This window comes from Centropristis striata, chromosome 14 (genome assembly GCF_030273125.1).
Source record: "Centropristis striata isolate RG_2023a ecotype Rhode Island chromosome 14, C.striata_1.0, whole genome shotgun sequence".
Classification (NCBI taxonomy): Eukaryota; Metazoa; Chordata; class Actinopteri; order Perciformes; family Serranidae; genus Centropristis; species Centropristis striata.
This window is the reverse complement of record NC_081530.1, coordinates 14,832,200-14,848,836: the sequence shown is the minus strand read 5'-3', so window position 1 is coordinate 14,848,836 and position 16,637 is coordinate 14,832,200. Positions and strand designations below refer to the sequence as shown.

General features: G+C 39.3%; 1 protein-coding gene across 1 annotated transcript; it reads right to left on the bottom strand.

Moving 5' to 3' along the window:
- Positions 1 to 5: 5 nt before the first annotated feature.
- oxnad1 (oxidoreductase NAD-binding domain containing 1) lies at positions 6 to 10,468 on the bottom strand. Its single transcript, XM_059349700.1, has 8 exons — positions 10,341 to 10,468; positions 9,630 to 9,736; positions 8,396 to 8,462; positions 8,122 to 8,225; positions 5,244 to 5,385; positions 3,701 to 3,946; positions 2,611 to 2,719; positions 6 to 2,404 (listed from the first exon to the last, which is right to left on the bottom strand). Exons 2-8 carry the CDS (start codon positions 9,728 to 9,730, stop codon positions 2,247 to 2,249), a joined length of 927 nt encoding a protein of 308 aa, XP_059205683.1. The 5' UTR covers positions 9,731 to 9,736; positions 10,341 to 10,468; the 3' UTR covers positions 6 to 2,246.
- Positions 10,469 to 16,637: the final 6,169 nt, after the last annotated feature.

Genomic DNA, 16,637 nt, shown 5'->3' with positions numbered 1-16,637 from the left:
ATTGACTCAATTTTCTTTTATTTCCTTGAAGTTTCACGTTACCAGCATAAACTGTTTTCCTCATATGAGGAAGAAACGCAAAAACAACTCGAAAATGAGTCTCAACAGCGTAACCCCCACTGGGAGACGACAAGAAGAAGCTCCCAACCATCTCCGAGGGATGTTCAGTGATCCAAGCCAATCAGAGACCACCTGGAGGTTCCATTACAGTGCACCATGGGATACTCACTCCACCCAGGGACGAGGATCGTTTATGGGTATGTGCATGTGTGTAATTGTGTAAAAGTGGATGTGAGTTAGGCATTGTGTATGCATGTAACTGTGTGTGACTGAGGCAGGGACACTGGCCAATATGTGGGAGACTGTTAGGTTGTTTACTCTAAAAATACATGTGTGAAGTTTGCATGTGAATAAAATGTGAAAAACAATCTCTCCAATGTAACTCAGTCAAACTCATCAGGAAAACAAAATCTTCTGTTCTGCAAATAAATAGTTCTAAGTTGTATATACATATAGTGTAACACTTCTAAAAACACATGATTAAATTATCAGAGGTATATTAATAGAAAATATTCAAACACTTATGTACAGTGTAAAATAACAGTATAGATTCAGCTTGTTTGCACTGACACATATCTAGAGAATTTGCAACAATAGTTTGACATTTTGGGAATTGCACATATTCAGTTTTATTGCCAGAGTTAGATAAGATTAATACCAATCTCAAATATGAAGTTAAAGCCAAAAGCTACTTAGCAGTGCATAAAGACTGGACAGAGGAGGAAACAGCTAGCTAGTTAGTGCTGTTCAAAGTTTACAAAATCTGCCAAAAGGTAGCCATTTCACCTGTACAAAAACAACAAGCCATAGTTTCACAGTGCTTCACACACACAGCTTTAAAGGTAATGGTTGGTAGATTTTGTTGCCTTTGGCAAAAACCAGGCTAGCTCCTTCCTCGTCTGTCCAGTCTTTATGCTAAGCTAACTACCTGCTGACTAGGGATGCCAATTTGGATTTTAAATTCTGACTGATAGCCGACCTTTGTTAACTGATCATTATACTTTGACAGAGAAACAGGCAACTGAGTCCCAGTTGTCCCCACTAGGAGAGTTAAAGCTTGGGGTTATTTTCAGTGTCCAAACAGCCATGGACTTGTGCTGCATTTTAAGCTCTCCATTACTAAGGCACTTTTAAAACAACAGTTTTAACTAGTAGTATTAATTGGTCAAAATGATTAGCGTTAAAAGTTAATTATTAACATCCCCACTGTAGCTTCATATTAAGCAAACAGGTATTGATATACTAATCAAACACATGGCAAGAATGTATTTCTGAAATGTCAAATTATTGCCTCAACACATGCATGGATGAATTCATGCCTTTAAAAAGGTACAATGACTAGGATTTGGCTGTTACGATGAGTAAACTCAACATTTAAAGTAGACCCAAGCTCAAAAATGTCTAATTAGCCAGCGTGTTTAGCTTTTTCAGTCTAGCTAGTTAATCAGCATAGCATTTGAGTATAGACCAAAGAATTTAGCAAAGCTTCCGACTCAGACAAGACTGATTACAGAGTCATCCATGCCACACCCTGAAATGTCCCGAACACAGCAAAATGAAAAAAATAGAGAGAGGGAGAAATGCAGGCAGAGGGCAGGGTCTCTGCAGATACAGACACAATAACGAACTTGTAGTGGGTCATAAGTGATGATTGAGAGGGTTATTTTTACATGAGTCTATACACTGAGACAAATCCTACTCATCGTGCCTTCATCATTTAGCTGGAAATGTATGGTAAGACTAAACATCACTTGGTTTAAGCAGAAGGCTGGAAATGAGATCAGGTATGAAGATGTGTAACAGCTGTGTCAAGATGTGTCAATCACACAGCTGCAGATTTGTTGCAATATTCATTAAAGCAGTGAGCTGAAAAATGTCTTGGTAAAGTAGATGTTTTACAGTCTGCTGTGCCCTGGTTTTTAGAATCTAAGAAATAAAACTCTTCTCTATTGTTGTGAGTCAACTGCTTGTTGAAGAGTGGGCGGTCCCAGCGGTCTATTACAGATCAGGCATAGGTTGCAGTAGCAGGGATCGGAGGGTGAATGTCCTGGAGCACCCATATTAATGTTCATAAAACTGGAATATTTCAGTTGTCTTCCATTCTCACCACACTCCGATATATCCTCCTCTGAAGACGGCAAAAAAGGAGCACAAGTGAGGAAGACAACCCTGAATGGTAAGGGGTTCTACCACCACTTCTCAAAGAGGATTCTGTCCTTTGGGAGGCCGAGGTCCGTGAGGGTTTTTGAAAACGCTTCGATCATGGGCGGGGGCCCACACAGGAAACACAAAGTCCTTTGCGGGTCCACATGAGCCCGTAACTCCTCCTCTGTGATTCTCCCGTCTGGGGACGCACAAAGGGGAAGTCAATCAATTAATCAAGACTCAGTGCATGGCACCTAATCCTTCTGTCTACCACGTGACGCTTTGATAAAAACTGTTCCACATGACGACACAGATAAATCAACAAAGACACACAGTGTGACAGTCACTAAATCATCCCTGCTAAACAAAGCAAAGTGTATGCGTGCGTGCATGGGCATTGCTTACGGTTGATGAATGGCTGGAGGTGCGAGTCGACATCTGTGCTCTGTTGCGTGACGTGGAGGTCACAGGAGAGCTTGTCGGGGAACTCCTGACACGCCTCGATGATTGAGCTCTGGGAACACGAAAGGTAGTTTAGATAGCTGTTCTCCTTACATACTGTGACACATCTGCCCAGCAGCAGGGGTGTCATGGTACAAAGAGCCCAGTTCGGTGCAGATTTGGTACAGCGGGGAACAAAAAACACATATGGAAACATTTCTTGCATTTACTATCTGTCCGGGGACTGAGGTAGCATTTTGTCCACAGGCAACTTTTGTTTACCATTATTAATATATAGAACATTTCAAAAACTTACGAACACTTTCCTAAAAGGCAAGATCAGAATAACCTCATCTCTTATGCTATGAAACGAAAAACACAGAGATAAAGTAAAAAAATAGTGCATTAGGAGAAGTGTTGCATCCTGGCGAACATTCAAAGAACACTTATTTATTCCATTACTAGAGGTGGGAGGGGAAAAAATCGATACAGCATGGTGTTGCATTATTTTGTGTGGCAACATTGTATCGATACATGGCCGCCAAGTATCGATATTTAGGGTTTATTTAGCGTCAGTATTTTCGCTCACTTTTAGGAATATACTGGAGATACCGGTATCATTTGAAACAATTTATAGGCACCATGCATCAGGATATCGTATCAGGAAGTTGTTGAAATAACGCTGCAAAGTTAGGATTTTTTTTTTGATGTTTCATTCAAAGAAAATTCAGAGCGGTGAAGCAACAAACTGAATACTTTGTTGGTCAGTCTGTGGGTTTGACTCTCATTGTGGAGAAATAAAAAGACTAAAGTGAGATGAATAGACAGAGATACTAGATACTAGATAATTTTCTCTTATTTGACAAAACAATTCTTGATATAATTTAATTTTGTCAACACAAAATGCAGTTAAACAGTTAAATCGCAATAAAATGCTTAAAATCGCAATAATATCATGGGGACCCTGGTGATTCCCACCTCTATCCATTACCTCCAGTGGGCTCATACCGGTGATGCTGTTGAACGTGCGTTAGAAAAACACAAGCGCACACACCTTAAAAAGCAGTTCCTGGGTGTTCTTGGCGCTGTAGCAGAGGTGGGCAGAGCCTATGTTGTAGTCCCGCCCACCAGTGGCGTGTTTGAGTTGCAGCAGATCCTTGGTGTGCAACAGGATGGAGTACAAGGGGTTGATCCCTACACCACCACCCACCAGGAGCAAATCCACAGAGGGGTCAGAGGGTAACGGGTTGAAGAAGAAGTCCCCGCCGACACGCATGGCCACCTGGGAGCCCAGTTTACACTGAGGGGAAGGAGGGAGGGCAGAGGGATAAGGATCATATACAACACTGAATCCAAACCTTAAGGAATCAGATACTGTTAGATCAACATGCATGCACACAACAAACCTTAGCTATGGTAGGGGGTGAGAACGTTTTCACAAGTTGCGAAGAGGTGGTCTTTTGAAGTCAGAAAGAGGAGTAAATGCGCCTTCATCTACTTTGCTACACATGTGAGCACACACACATAATAATAATGCTCGCATTCTTAATCTGCTGTTGTGGTCCCTACACTATTGCTGCTCACAGAATAGAGTCGGAGCGCAATATCAAACAAATGGATCATCAAACGATCCCAGAGCAGAGAGCTGCAAGTCTCGGAATACTCAAATACATCACACCGCTTTCTGATACTTATTTACACAAAGCGTAGTAGCTCAAAGCTATTTATTAGGGCCCATCATCAAACACAGAAGCTGCAAACAAACACACACGGTACAGAAAAGGAAGGGAAAGGTAGGCAGCAAGCAAACATTGTTCATATTAATACAACTACTCACACTACTAGTGCTACTGAATTGAAAACGCTACATTTTGTAGCATTTTCTTGTAGGCAAAATACATTGTTATGTACATAGAATGTTTTTATATTTCGATTACCTTTATTTATGTATTCACACAACCCTTACTCACCCTGTCAGCTTGCTCTACACACAGTCAAACACCAACTTCTACCACACAGGCTATTTTTAAAATTTGTTGACTCACTTTAACAAACCCTTGACAGCCATTACACATGATTGAAAAACATCAGGGGTCATATGACTAACAACACCTGAACAAAGATTATGAAACAGATTAAAATTTAAGTGGATAAATGGACCTTATGTTCAACTGAGAGTGTATCACAAGTTTTTAATTTAACCTTTAAGTACAGGTTGGTGCCTGCTGCTTCTGCAGGGGGAAAAAAAAATGATCTGACTTGCCATTTTCCTCTTCACGCTTCACTTTTGAGAATAACTAGAGTGTGATTATGTGCCGGCAGTCTTCATTTCCTAACTCTATAACACCTTAACCTTTTCTCAACACCCCGACCGCTCCACTCGTTCTCTTTCTGCATCTCTATTCACTTTTTTCACCCTCTCCCTCATGCATATACTCACAATGTAATCTTCCAAACCAATAGACAGCTACGTGGTCCAAATCTACTCCTCTGGAATATTCTAACTCATAATTCTGCCAGGAAAATGACCACTCGCTGTATAATTTGGGTAATTTTATAATATATCACACAATATCATACTTCTTTGCCCCACTCACCATGGTGTGGATCCAGTGTGCTGGAGGGTGTTTGGTGTATTTGACAGCCAGTTCAATGACGCCTTCCCTCTGCAGTAAACCCGGGCTAGAGCACATGGAGAAACCTCCCACCTTCTCCACGCCGGGGATGAAGAAATCCACCCTGCATACATTGAACACAAAACAAAATTGATCAATTAATGAATTGGTCAACTATTTTATTACATAAGTGGATGTTTGAACTTAACTAGACTAAAAACTGTGAAATTATAATGTTTCCATCACTACAGAGGCTAAAACTATCAGGAGTTATAAGAAATCTGTATTCCAAGTGGTTCCAAATCTGCTCCATTTCTTCCGATTCTTCTTCCGATTTTCATTTTCTTCTGCGGTTAAGGGGAAATTTAAGGGAACCTTAACTTACATTGCTGAGCGTGAGCGTCCAATCCCCCTCTAACTGTTATGAAAGCATGTTAGACATTAGTTTGAATCTAATGCTGTCTGAGACACACTTTCAGATTCGTACAAGCTTTATTCTATTCATGAAAATGAAAATAGCTAATTTCATATCTATTTTCATATGTAGAACTCATTAGACCAGGGCCAGATAGAAAACCACTGCACCTAGACTGTACAAATCTGAACTATATTGTCCAAGAAGGCTATAGACACTTTAAACCACAGTTATTAATTTGTGAAAGCTATATTCTATTTGGAAAAAAATGCAATAAAGGCAGATTTCAAAGCTTTTTTCATTTGTAGACCACATTAGACCAGGTCCAGATAGAAAACCACTTTATCTAGACTTCTCAAAAAAGGGATTTGATTATCTCAAAGAGGCTATCGACACTTTTAAACACCGTTTTTAATTGGGGAAAGCTATATTATATTTGTGACAATGCTATAAAGGCAGTAAGAGGTGTAAAAAACGGAGGATCGGTCACTCAGAAATGCAAGTTATGGTTCCCTTAAATTCCCCCTTAACGACAGAATCGGAAGCTAATTTCAACCTCTTATAGCACAGTATAGTGGGTTTTTCTTCACAAAAGCTATGGTCTTCTGATTGGAAATAGAGATGATCTGTCAGATTTCTAAACAACAGTTAATTCAAGAGTAAAAACGAGCTGAACCGAGGGTCAAAGTGTGTGAAAGAAGTTAGAATGCCCTTTGACCTCAGTGTATGGTGTAGCCTGTTCCAGAAACCAGGCAGAACAAAACCAAACCAGATGGAAAGTTGCCTGCTAGTTAGTTTATACAAAGTGCAGCGTCCCAGTGTTACACCAAACGTGGTCGCATCTGTCCATCAACAAGCAGAGCAGAGCACCCCCAGAGGGAAACAGCAATGCTTAACAGTTGGTCTAATGTTCCACCAACACAATGACCCACTGTTACACTAGAGAGAGACACTGACTCCACAACCCTCAGAGGCATCATAAATATGGATCTGCTGTGAAGATGCACACATATGTTCCACCCACCTCCTCCTCCTTCTTCTCCTCCTCCTCTCCCACCTGGAGATGAACAACTTAACAGTCCTTTTTCTCAGAAACACTGAAACTCAAGGATTTCCATCAATTTACATTCATTATCAGTCGCTGCGGGGCAACTGGCTGCCAGTTTTATATCTCACCACCGCCCACCTACAGTATGGCTTCATGTACGTATACTGCATGTGCAGGGTACTAATTAACATTGGCAACACTGACTGACAGACACGCAAAAAAGCTCTGCCTTAATCGAAGAACAATTTAACTTGCTATTAGGATTGTAAGAGGGCCAGCTTGAGAGTCAGTTAGCTCACAAGACAAAACATTTCCCCAACAAGTAACTGTGTCTCAAGTCAAACCTACAAGTGTGCATGCAGCTCAGAGCACACAGTGATTACCTACACAAATCTATGAGCAAGCTTGAGCTTATTAAGTCCCCAAATTCTTGGTTCAACCTCATTTGAGAAGAAGCTCTAAATAATTAATGAGCTTTGTTCCGTCCTTTTAGCTGATGTGTTACATTCCTTGCAAAAAAGTTAGCAAAAGCATGCACAGCCAGATGATATACACTAAGTGCTAGACAGAAGAACATGTAAGAGATAAAGTCTTCACACCAGATAATGCTCCCATTAACAGTATAAGCAACTAGTAGAAAGCAGATCTTTGCCAGGTGTCTCTCTCTTCACACCCTAACAAAAAAGAGCTGAATCTCACTCACTTATCCCTCATGGTTCCCTTACAGTCAAGAGATCAAGAGCTGACAGTAATTATTAATATCTCATGTCGCATAACTTTTGTGGATCATAACACATCAGGTGTGGAATCAATCTGCAGATGCTCAAGTTTTAAATGAGACCAACAGACTAGGTTCTGATTGCAAGAAATGCCTTTTGCAATATGATTTTGTCAATAAAATAGGTTTTTCAAAATTTCTCAATAACCCTGATAATAGGTCCTTGAGCATTACATGCATACATTTGCAGAAAAATCTATACATTCCTGACAAAAGGAAGTTGCTTACATTTACGATGATAACCTTGAGCTGATGTACTGTTGACTGTTATGTACGATTGTAAACACGTTTACTGTTAAACATTTTTTTAAGAAAAGAAAACCCACAGCCCCATGGCAGGACTGATCAAACACAATGCCACCACCTTGTGGTGTTTATAAGTACTACAATCACCATATAAATGGACTCCGGTGGGATTTTTCCAAACGCATACTCAGGCAGTAGCAGTAGACATATTTTGGTAGATGGAGGCACAAAGAGCAGAGGACATGCAGCATCAGCTGGCAAAACCAGCTGCCAATAACAACAGCAAGCATATAACAATGTGGTTTATCTAAGATGTCGCAACACAATGATGTTGATAAAAATGATTAATCAGTTGGTTAACTTAACTACTTACCACTGTCCTGCTTTGAAGCTGAAGTCTGGATGGACAGCTATTCTCAAACGTTTTACCGTCTCTGACTCGTCTGTAATGCCACATACTTGAGCTGGATACAGAGCCTGTGTTATGCAGCCAGTCCAGCACCCACACACATACACAGGAACAGAGCAGAGTTTAGGAGTGGGTTAATAATCTTAGAATCAGCTGACCATTACAGATATGGTTAAAAAGTGGCCGAGGTGATGGATACAGTCCAGATTAACACATTCAACCTAAAATACTAACTTACATTTTGTCTGGAGTTGTTTGCTGTTCTCTCTAGATGGTCCATTTGCCTTTTGGAGGACATATTTCTTCTAAAAGAAAAGGGAGGATGTTTTTGTTACTAACCTTGTATGTCGAACTTTATCTAATGTAGTGAGTGAAGAACAACAGTAGACGAGTAACGAGACAACAGTCTGCAGAAAAAGAAAGCCTGGAAAAGTAAGCAAAACCTGTAAGTGGACTTTACTCTCATTGCCATGGGCAACAACAAACTTAAAGGGCCAGTTCAGCCAAATTACAACTCACACCTAGTAGTGTCTAGCCATGCAGGTAGTTTTGGTTTTGCCACTTCTGATATTGCCCCGCTAGAGCAAAGGCAAATAGTAAGTGCCACATACATTTTTAAAGAACTTACTTCTCCAAAGGAAAAACAACAAAAGAGCACAGAAGGGTAAATCATGCTGACGTGTGCTGAATCAGCAGAGATAAAATTAAATTGGAAAAGTGTATCCACAGGAGAATACATATGGAGAATACATAATTGAAAGCAATACAGGATACATTATAATCCATTGTATTTATAACGTCATCTTGAGACTGAACTTTATGTTTTCCAATAAATTGACGCAGAAGAGGTATACATGTACGCATGCAGGAAGTGAATGTTTGAGTCCCCACAAATGTTGAAAAAACACTGGCTATGTATAGTGGAAATGGAAAGTGAAAGTGAGTCTTTACACTTATAGATAGATAGATAGATAGATAGATAGATAGATAGATAGATAGATAGATAGATAGATAGATTACAGTGTAGCAGCAGCATTACACCCAGAGACAATAACAACACAATTTAATAAAAAGAACAACCTAGGCATATTCAAGCAATAAAATACCATGCTCCAATAAAAATAAAAATGTCTAAAGAAGGAGTATTGATTGTAGTGCAGAATAAAATATAAATATACAGTATAAACATATAGGTGCCGTGAAACAAATAAGGTGCAGTGAACAGTGTGCATAAAAAAACACATAAAGTGCATAGCGACTGTATGTTATGAACAGACTTTTAGCTGTTATTGTACAGTGTGAAGGCATGTGGCAGGAAATATTTTCTTTGACAGTAAACTAACAAGCACTACCCTGGATAATGTCAAATTATAGCTCCCTTGTTGTCAGTCTCCTGAGACTCAGGAGTAAGCAGCCAGGACTATAGCAGATTACAATAAAAAAATACCCGGTACCTTCCAGATGAAGCTCACCTTGTGATGGAGCTGGGGCCCAGCAGCCGGCAGCACAGCTGACCGGCGGCGGGACTCGGTAAGCTTCGGGCAACGGTGGACAAGAAACACGGGACTCTCATCGCGACCTGTTGTCATATCAGAAAGAGGCAAAGAACATCTGGAGTTAGCCGTCAGAGCCGAAACCTGTCAGTCACGCTTAGCATCACGTTATGTTCATTGGCTGATCATACATTCACCTTTCTCGTTCAGGTTTTTTAACGATTGATAAATCCTCTGAACAGCAGCTGTCAATTCAACAGCTGAGCCCCTCAACAATTCTGAAACGTCACCCCTGACGTGTGGGTGGGAACCCCACACCAAACTCTAGTCTGGAATAATCTAGTCTACCTCAACACACCTTGTCATGTAAATGTCACCAAGCACAACTAATGTTACATCACAAAACCTGCCTTAAGACCTCAGTATTACTATTAACTTCACTGCCACACACTGATGTGTCTTTGAACAGGCAAGGGTGGCAGGCATAAGAGGCAGACTGATCCTAAACGTTACACACTTGTTTAAAAGTGGATACATATTATTTGTAATTATTTAAACGGAGTTTGGCGTGACCTCCTTCGTCATGCTGATGGTTAGCTCACTAGCTAAAGCTGCTAGCAAGTCAAAGCCGGTTTGTAATTTGACACAGACATATAATAGTAAATCAAACAGTGGAGCCATTTTCCTTACCGTGATAAGTTGACAGTCTGTTTTTGTCAAGTGAAATTCATACTTTTCTCCAGCATTTGTGGGGTAACCTTGGTCATGTGTTATGATTACATGACAGTACTGATGCCTCCCACTTCTTCTTTGAGGCTGGACTGCAGCAGCGTCTTCTTCTACTGTAATAGGCGCTTGGCTTCAATTTGTTGGAGTAGCGCCCCCTTCTTGACAATTGGCGCACTTTCCTTCCAGTATTTCTCAAAACCCCATACACAATAATAATAATTTAGGTGTTAACGGCACCAAATTAACAAAACACATGTTGAAATTTTCTTTCTTTCTTTTTTAGGTATTAGGGCTACGTGCAAGGCAAGATGCACTTTATATTCTTAAAAATGGGTACTCCCAATATCATATAACTAGCATTGCTGGGATTTAATTAATGTAATGTGTATTAAGTATTGTGCATTTAAATTTGCACTTTATATTTACTGGGCAATCGGGTAATCTGCAATATAATTACGCACCTAACACTTCAGCACTCTGCACTTTAATCAGCCCTTTGATATCTAAATTTAGCGTTTAACTCTAATGAAATATGTATGGTCCCCTGACCCTTGGCCTGTATGTTCCATGATCCACTATACTTTTCATTGTTCTTGCTTTTCTTTTTTAATTTCTGTTCTATTGTGTTTTCAAGGACACGTTTTTTCTCTCGGTAATTACTCGTCCTGCTCATTCTGGCCATGAAGGCCAACTGTTCTACTTGTTGTTACTGTTGTTTTATTAGGGCCTCGGGGCAATCGCCCCGAGCACTGGTCCCATACAGCAATAGCTGTAGGGACCAGTGCTCGGTAGTGCTTTGCCCCGAGCACTACTGTTATACTGTGGATTTTTTCTTATTCCTCTTCTGGACGCAATTTCGTCCCGCTACTAGTCCTACAACTTGAAGAGTTGCAGGACAAATTATATATCAAAACGTGCGGTTTGATCGGGATCGGTGTGCTATTACTTTTCTCTACAGAATACGAATTTGATTTGAATTTGCATTGAAATGAATGGGACGGGCGACAAAAAATGAGCGAAAAAGAACAATAATTGGAGATTTTTAAACGCCTACTTCTCCGGCATAATTTCACCTAATGACTCCATTTAAACTTTAAACAGTAGACACAAGTCTTGTGTATTGGTGTATTAATTTGCGTTTCGATAGGTATTATAGTTTTTTATCAATCCCTGTTCAATGACCATGATCATTTTTGGAGAAATTCTGAGATTATAATGGGTGTGTATTGCACGGAATGTTCGTGTCACAGTGTGTGACATCATCGCCAGAGTGTAGAGGGAGAGAAAAAATTGTCAAAAAATAAATTTGAAAACTGCACTCCAGGCCGCAAATTCCACTCTACAGAAATAATTTATACATAGAAATGTAGGAAAATTTGTCTTCTCACTCACAATCCTCTGGTAAAGCTGTCAGAGTTATAGTTTGGGCGTACGACGCACAGATTCGCCACCAAAACTCACCTCACCACCTCATTGGCTCCCATATTAAAAACGCAGGGAGATTTCGGAAAAAGGGAAGATAGAACAGTTTTTTTAGATCGCTCTAACAAAGCTATTTTTCATTTTTCTTAAAAAGAATCACATGTAGACGTTCAGGAAGAACTCGGGACACTCAAAGTGAAGTCGGATCAATGATAGGTATTATGGTTTTGCCAAAAATGCTTTCTGTTCGAGGCCAGAAATTTCAGTCCACCTCTGGCTGCTGTCACTCTTTCATTAACAGGTGGTGTCAGTTAATTCTGTTGATTGCTTTGATCTGACACACACACACACACACAAGTAAAAGTTCTGCATCCAAATCTTACTGAAGTAAAAGTAGAAAAGTATCAGCATCAAAATCTACTTAAAGTATGAAAAGTAAAAGTACTCGGGTTATGCAGAATGGACCCACTATGATTGTTCTATATATTCTAAATATATTATTACATTATTTGTATTGGTGATTTAAAGTATGCAGTGTTTTCATTTTGTAAAGATTGGGCTCACTTAATTATTTAATATACTGTTAAAAGATTTAATTAAGAAAACGTCTAATCACTTTACATTGATCATATATATTATGTTAAATCTTGACCTGAAAAGTAACTAAAGCTGGCAGCTAAATCCTAGAGTAAAAAGTACAATATTTGCCTAATAATGTAGTGGAGTAGAAGTAAAAAGTTACATAAAATGGAAATACTCAAGTAAAGTACAAATACCTAAAAAATTGTACTTAAGTACAGTACTTGAGTAAATGTACTTAGTTATATTCCACCACTGGTGGTTGTGCATTGTTTTTGAAATGCATATTTGCTTAGATGTTTGTCTAGATAATACTGCAAATCTTCTATTAATGTTGCTCAGTTTAATCTTTTTGGTACCTGGCATTAGGCCATGGTGCTGAATGGAGTGTGTTTGTGTGTCTTTGTAGGTGCATGTGATTGTTCAGAGGGCCCACTGAGGCCAGAGAAGAGGCTCCTACTTTGATCTGTTGCTGTCTTTATGCTTATGCTGTTGTTATTAAGTTAACAAGTTATTATCAATGTTTTTGCAGACAGGTGATGGACGGTGATATTTTTCATAATATTGTTTAAAATCATCCTTTCATACATTTTGGTTTTATTATCACCATAAGTTGCTGTGTGTGGTTGTTAAATAAAGTGTCTTGTGTTTATTCTCAAGTGGGCTCAGTGATATGTTAATAACAATATTATTGTGTTTTCTGACTCAAAGAGGGAAAACTCACTGTTGTATGTCTCGAAAGAAACTAATGCATTTTGTGATGTAGATTACCTAGATATCACACTTTTTTAAAACTGAGACTCTATAAATCGAGGGGATGGGGGGCCTACAAATCTCTCAGCCCCGGGGCCTAACATTAGGTTAAGGTGGCCCTGGATGCAAATATTGTATGTTTTACTCCATCAAATTTATTTGCCAGACATTTTTTACATTAGCATTTAACATTAAACAACAACAACATGCTATATGTATTTAATAGAATGCAGTGTACTGGTTAACCTAGTCCAACCTTTGTGGCTTGTGAAAAACAAAAGTATTACAATTTCCTTTCTTTACTGCTTCTACAGATACAGTAGCTTGCTTGTGAGTTATGCTATAAAATATTTTTGGGGTTATTGAATGTAATGTAACTTTATTCACCACAATGAATGAATTGTCATTTAAATAAAATATCATATAAAGTAGTGCATGTAAGACCAACATTTAATAGAATACAAGGCATAATACAAGACATTAGATTTCATCATGCTACACATCAGTCAGTGTTTTTCAGCACTAACTCTTTGACAAAAGTTTGATGTGAAACAAAATCCAAAAGAAGCCAAAAGAGAGAGACCTTACAGTCAAGATACCAAACAAGTAGGATACAGTGGTAAAGAAAGTATTCAGTTTATTTAATTAAGTAAAAGTAATAACACCACACTGTGAAAATACCCCATTGCAACTAAAGTAAAGTAAAGTAAAGTAAAGTAAAGTAAAGTAAAGTAAAGTAAAGTAAAGTAAAGTAAAGTACTAAAAGTACCCAATGCAAACATGCCCCCTGTAGCTGATTTGTTATTATATCAGTAGAATATAATTACTCGTGTATTGTTATAAAAGCAGGGCTTTACTGTAGTAGTTGGCAAATATTAAATTATTTGGTGTGGGATTCATTATAGGCTTATATTTAATATTAGTCAATTATTTCCAGATTAATCCTTTTATTAAATTATGAAAATAGTTTTAAATGCCCATCATAATAACTATTTTCTTTATATTATGGCTATGGAATGTCAGTTCAGAAAAAAATTATATACTAGGCCTGCAAGCAGGACTGAACGGGACCGAGCAGAGTGGAGCCGTCGGAGGAGGCCACGTCGGAGGAGGCCACGTTGGGCGGGACGCTGTGGGCTCAGTCCCTATGCGTCCCAAATGGCGTGTCTGTGTAAAACATGTTACTTCCTTTAGCCAGTGGGGGGCGCTATGACTGTGTGTCAATAATGACATGTGGGTGTGGTCAGGGCTGGACCCTCATCAGGTGTGGGAAATTTGGGACAGATTGGACAATGTATGGTCAAGTTATAGAGTCTGGTGTATTATGGCGAGATGCCATATTTTGCCGGCATGCCACGCCCACATATTGGAAGGTCAGTAAAAGTGTTGATATGTTATGTTCCCAAAGGGCTTTGACCAATTTAGAAGTCAATGGGATGAAATTTGTAGGCGGAGTTTGGTAAAGTATGCAACGTGGTCATTTTATGAAAGGGGGTGTGGATTAAGCATAAGGGGCGGGGCTTTATGAAATATTGTTATTTAGAAGTGTTAAGGGCTGGACTCTGATGAAGCATGAGAAGTTTGGACCAGATGGGACAAAGTATGTAAAAGTTATAAGGATATGTAGTTTGTGGCAAGACGCCATATTTTGGCGCCATGCCACGCCCACATAGTGTGACAGTCGGTAAAGCTTTCAATAACTTTTGATCCCAAAGTACAAAGCCCTTGTGATACTGACCAAGTTTGAAGCCCATGGGGTGAAATCTGTCGGAGGAGTTTGTTAAAGTATGCGAGGTGGAAATGGGAAAAAACTATGAATTGTGCGAAATTCAAACCAAGATGGCAGACTTTCAGTTGGGTTTGAGGTATGGGTCCAAGAGGCTTTTTGGTGCGTCTCCACATGATTCATGTGTGTACCAAATTTCGTGTCTCTACGTGAAGCCTACTGCTAGGGCTAATTATAAAACATGCGACTACCTGTTGCCAGCGGGGGGCGCTCTGACTGAGTGTCAATATTGACATGTGGGTGTGTTCAGGGCTGGACCCTCATCACATATGAGACATTTGGGACAGATTGGACAATGTATGGTCAAGTTATATACGGTCTCGTGTGTTGTGGCGAGACAGCATAATTTGCCGCCATGCCACGCCCACATAGTGTGACTGTCGGTAAAGATTTGAATAACTTTTGATCCCAAAGGCCTTGTGATGGTACTGACCAACTTTGAAGTCAATCAGGTTAAATCTGTAGGAGGAGTTCATTAAAATATGAAATGTGGTCATTTAATGAAAGTGGGCGTGGATATAGCATAAGGGGCGGGGATTTATGAATTATTATGATTTAGATGTGTTAAGGGCTGGACTCTCATGAAGCATGAGAAGTTTGGAGCAGATCGGACAAAGAATGGAGAAGTTATAACGATCTCGTGTTTTATGGCGAGATGCCATATTTTGGCGCCATGCCACGCCCACATAGTGTGACTGTCGGTAAAGATTTGAATAAGTTTTGATCCCACAGGCCTTGTGATGGTACTGACCAACTTTGAAGTCAATCAGGTTAAATCTGTAGGAGGAGTTCATTAAAATATGAAATGTGGTCATTTAATGAAAGTGGGCGTGGATATAGCATAAGGGCCGGGGCTTTATGAAGTATTATGATTTAGAAGTGTTAAGGGCTGGACTCTGATGAAGCATGAGAAGTTTGGAGCAGATCGGACAAAGAATGGAGAAGTTATAACAATCTCGTGTTTTATGGCGAGACGCCATATGTTGGCGCCATGCCACGTCCACATATTGTGACTGTCCATAAAGATTTGAATAACTTTTGATCCCAAAGGCCTTGTGATGGTACTGACCAAGTTTGAAGTAAACTAACCCTAGCCCTAGCCCTAACCCTAACCCTAATTAGGGTTAGGGTTAACCCTAACCCTAACCCCTAACCCTAATTAGGGTTAGGGTTAGGGTTGAGGCTAACCCTAACCCTAACCCTAATTAGGCCACAACCCTAACCCTAACCCTAATTAGGGTTAGGGTAATGATGCTCCACAGGAGGGAGACAGGGAATCGCCATTAAGGGTTTTAAGAAGAAGGTCTTTTTACTGTGTGTCTGTATTTATTTATGTATATATAAATGTTCTCCTCCTCCCCCCATACACCCCCCCAACCCCTTTTCTTTCCTCCTAACAAAACAAAGCACTTTTATATATTATATATTATATGTTATGTTTTAAATACTATGTTTAAATTGCATGTGTTTGCTCTTTTAATATGTGGTGTGTTTTTACAAAAAGGTTTTGAAATATATTTATGAAGACCATGCAGAAGTTTTTAAAATGGTCTATGCATGACAAAACTACACATTTTTATGGAATGATTTTATACATATATTACCAACCAAACTTTTATTCTTTTATCATGCTTTTATTTATGATTATCTATCGAATTTATTTAATTATTTAAGTAGTATTATTTTATTTTTTAAGTATTTATTACTCTTATTTTTAT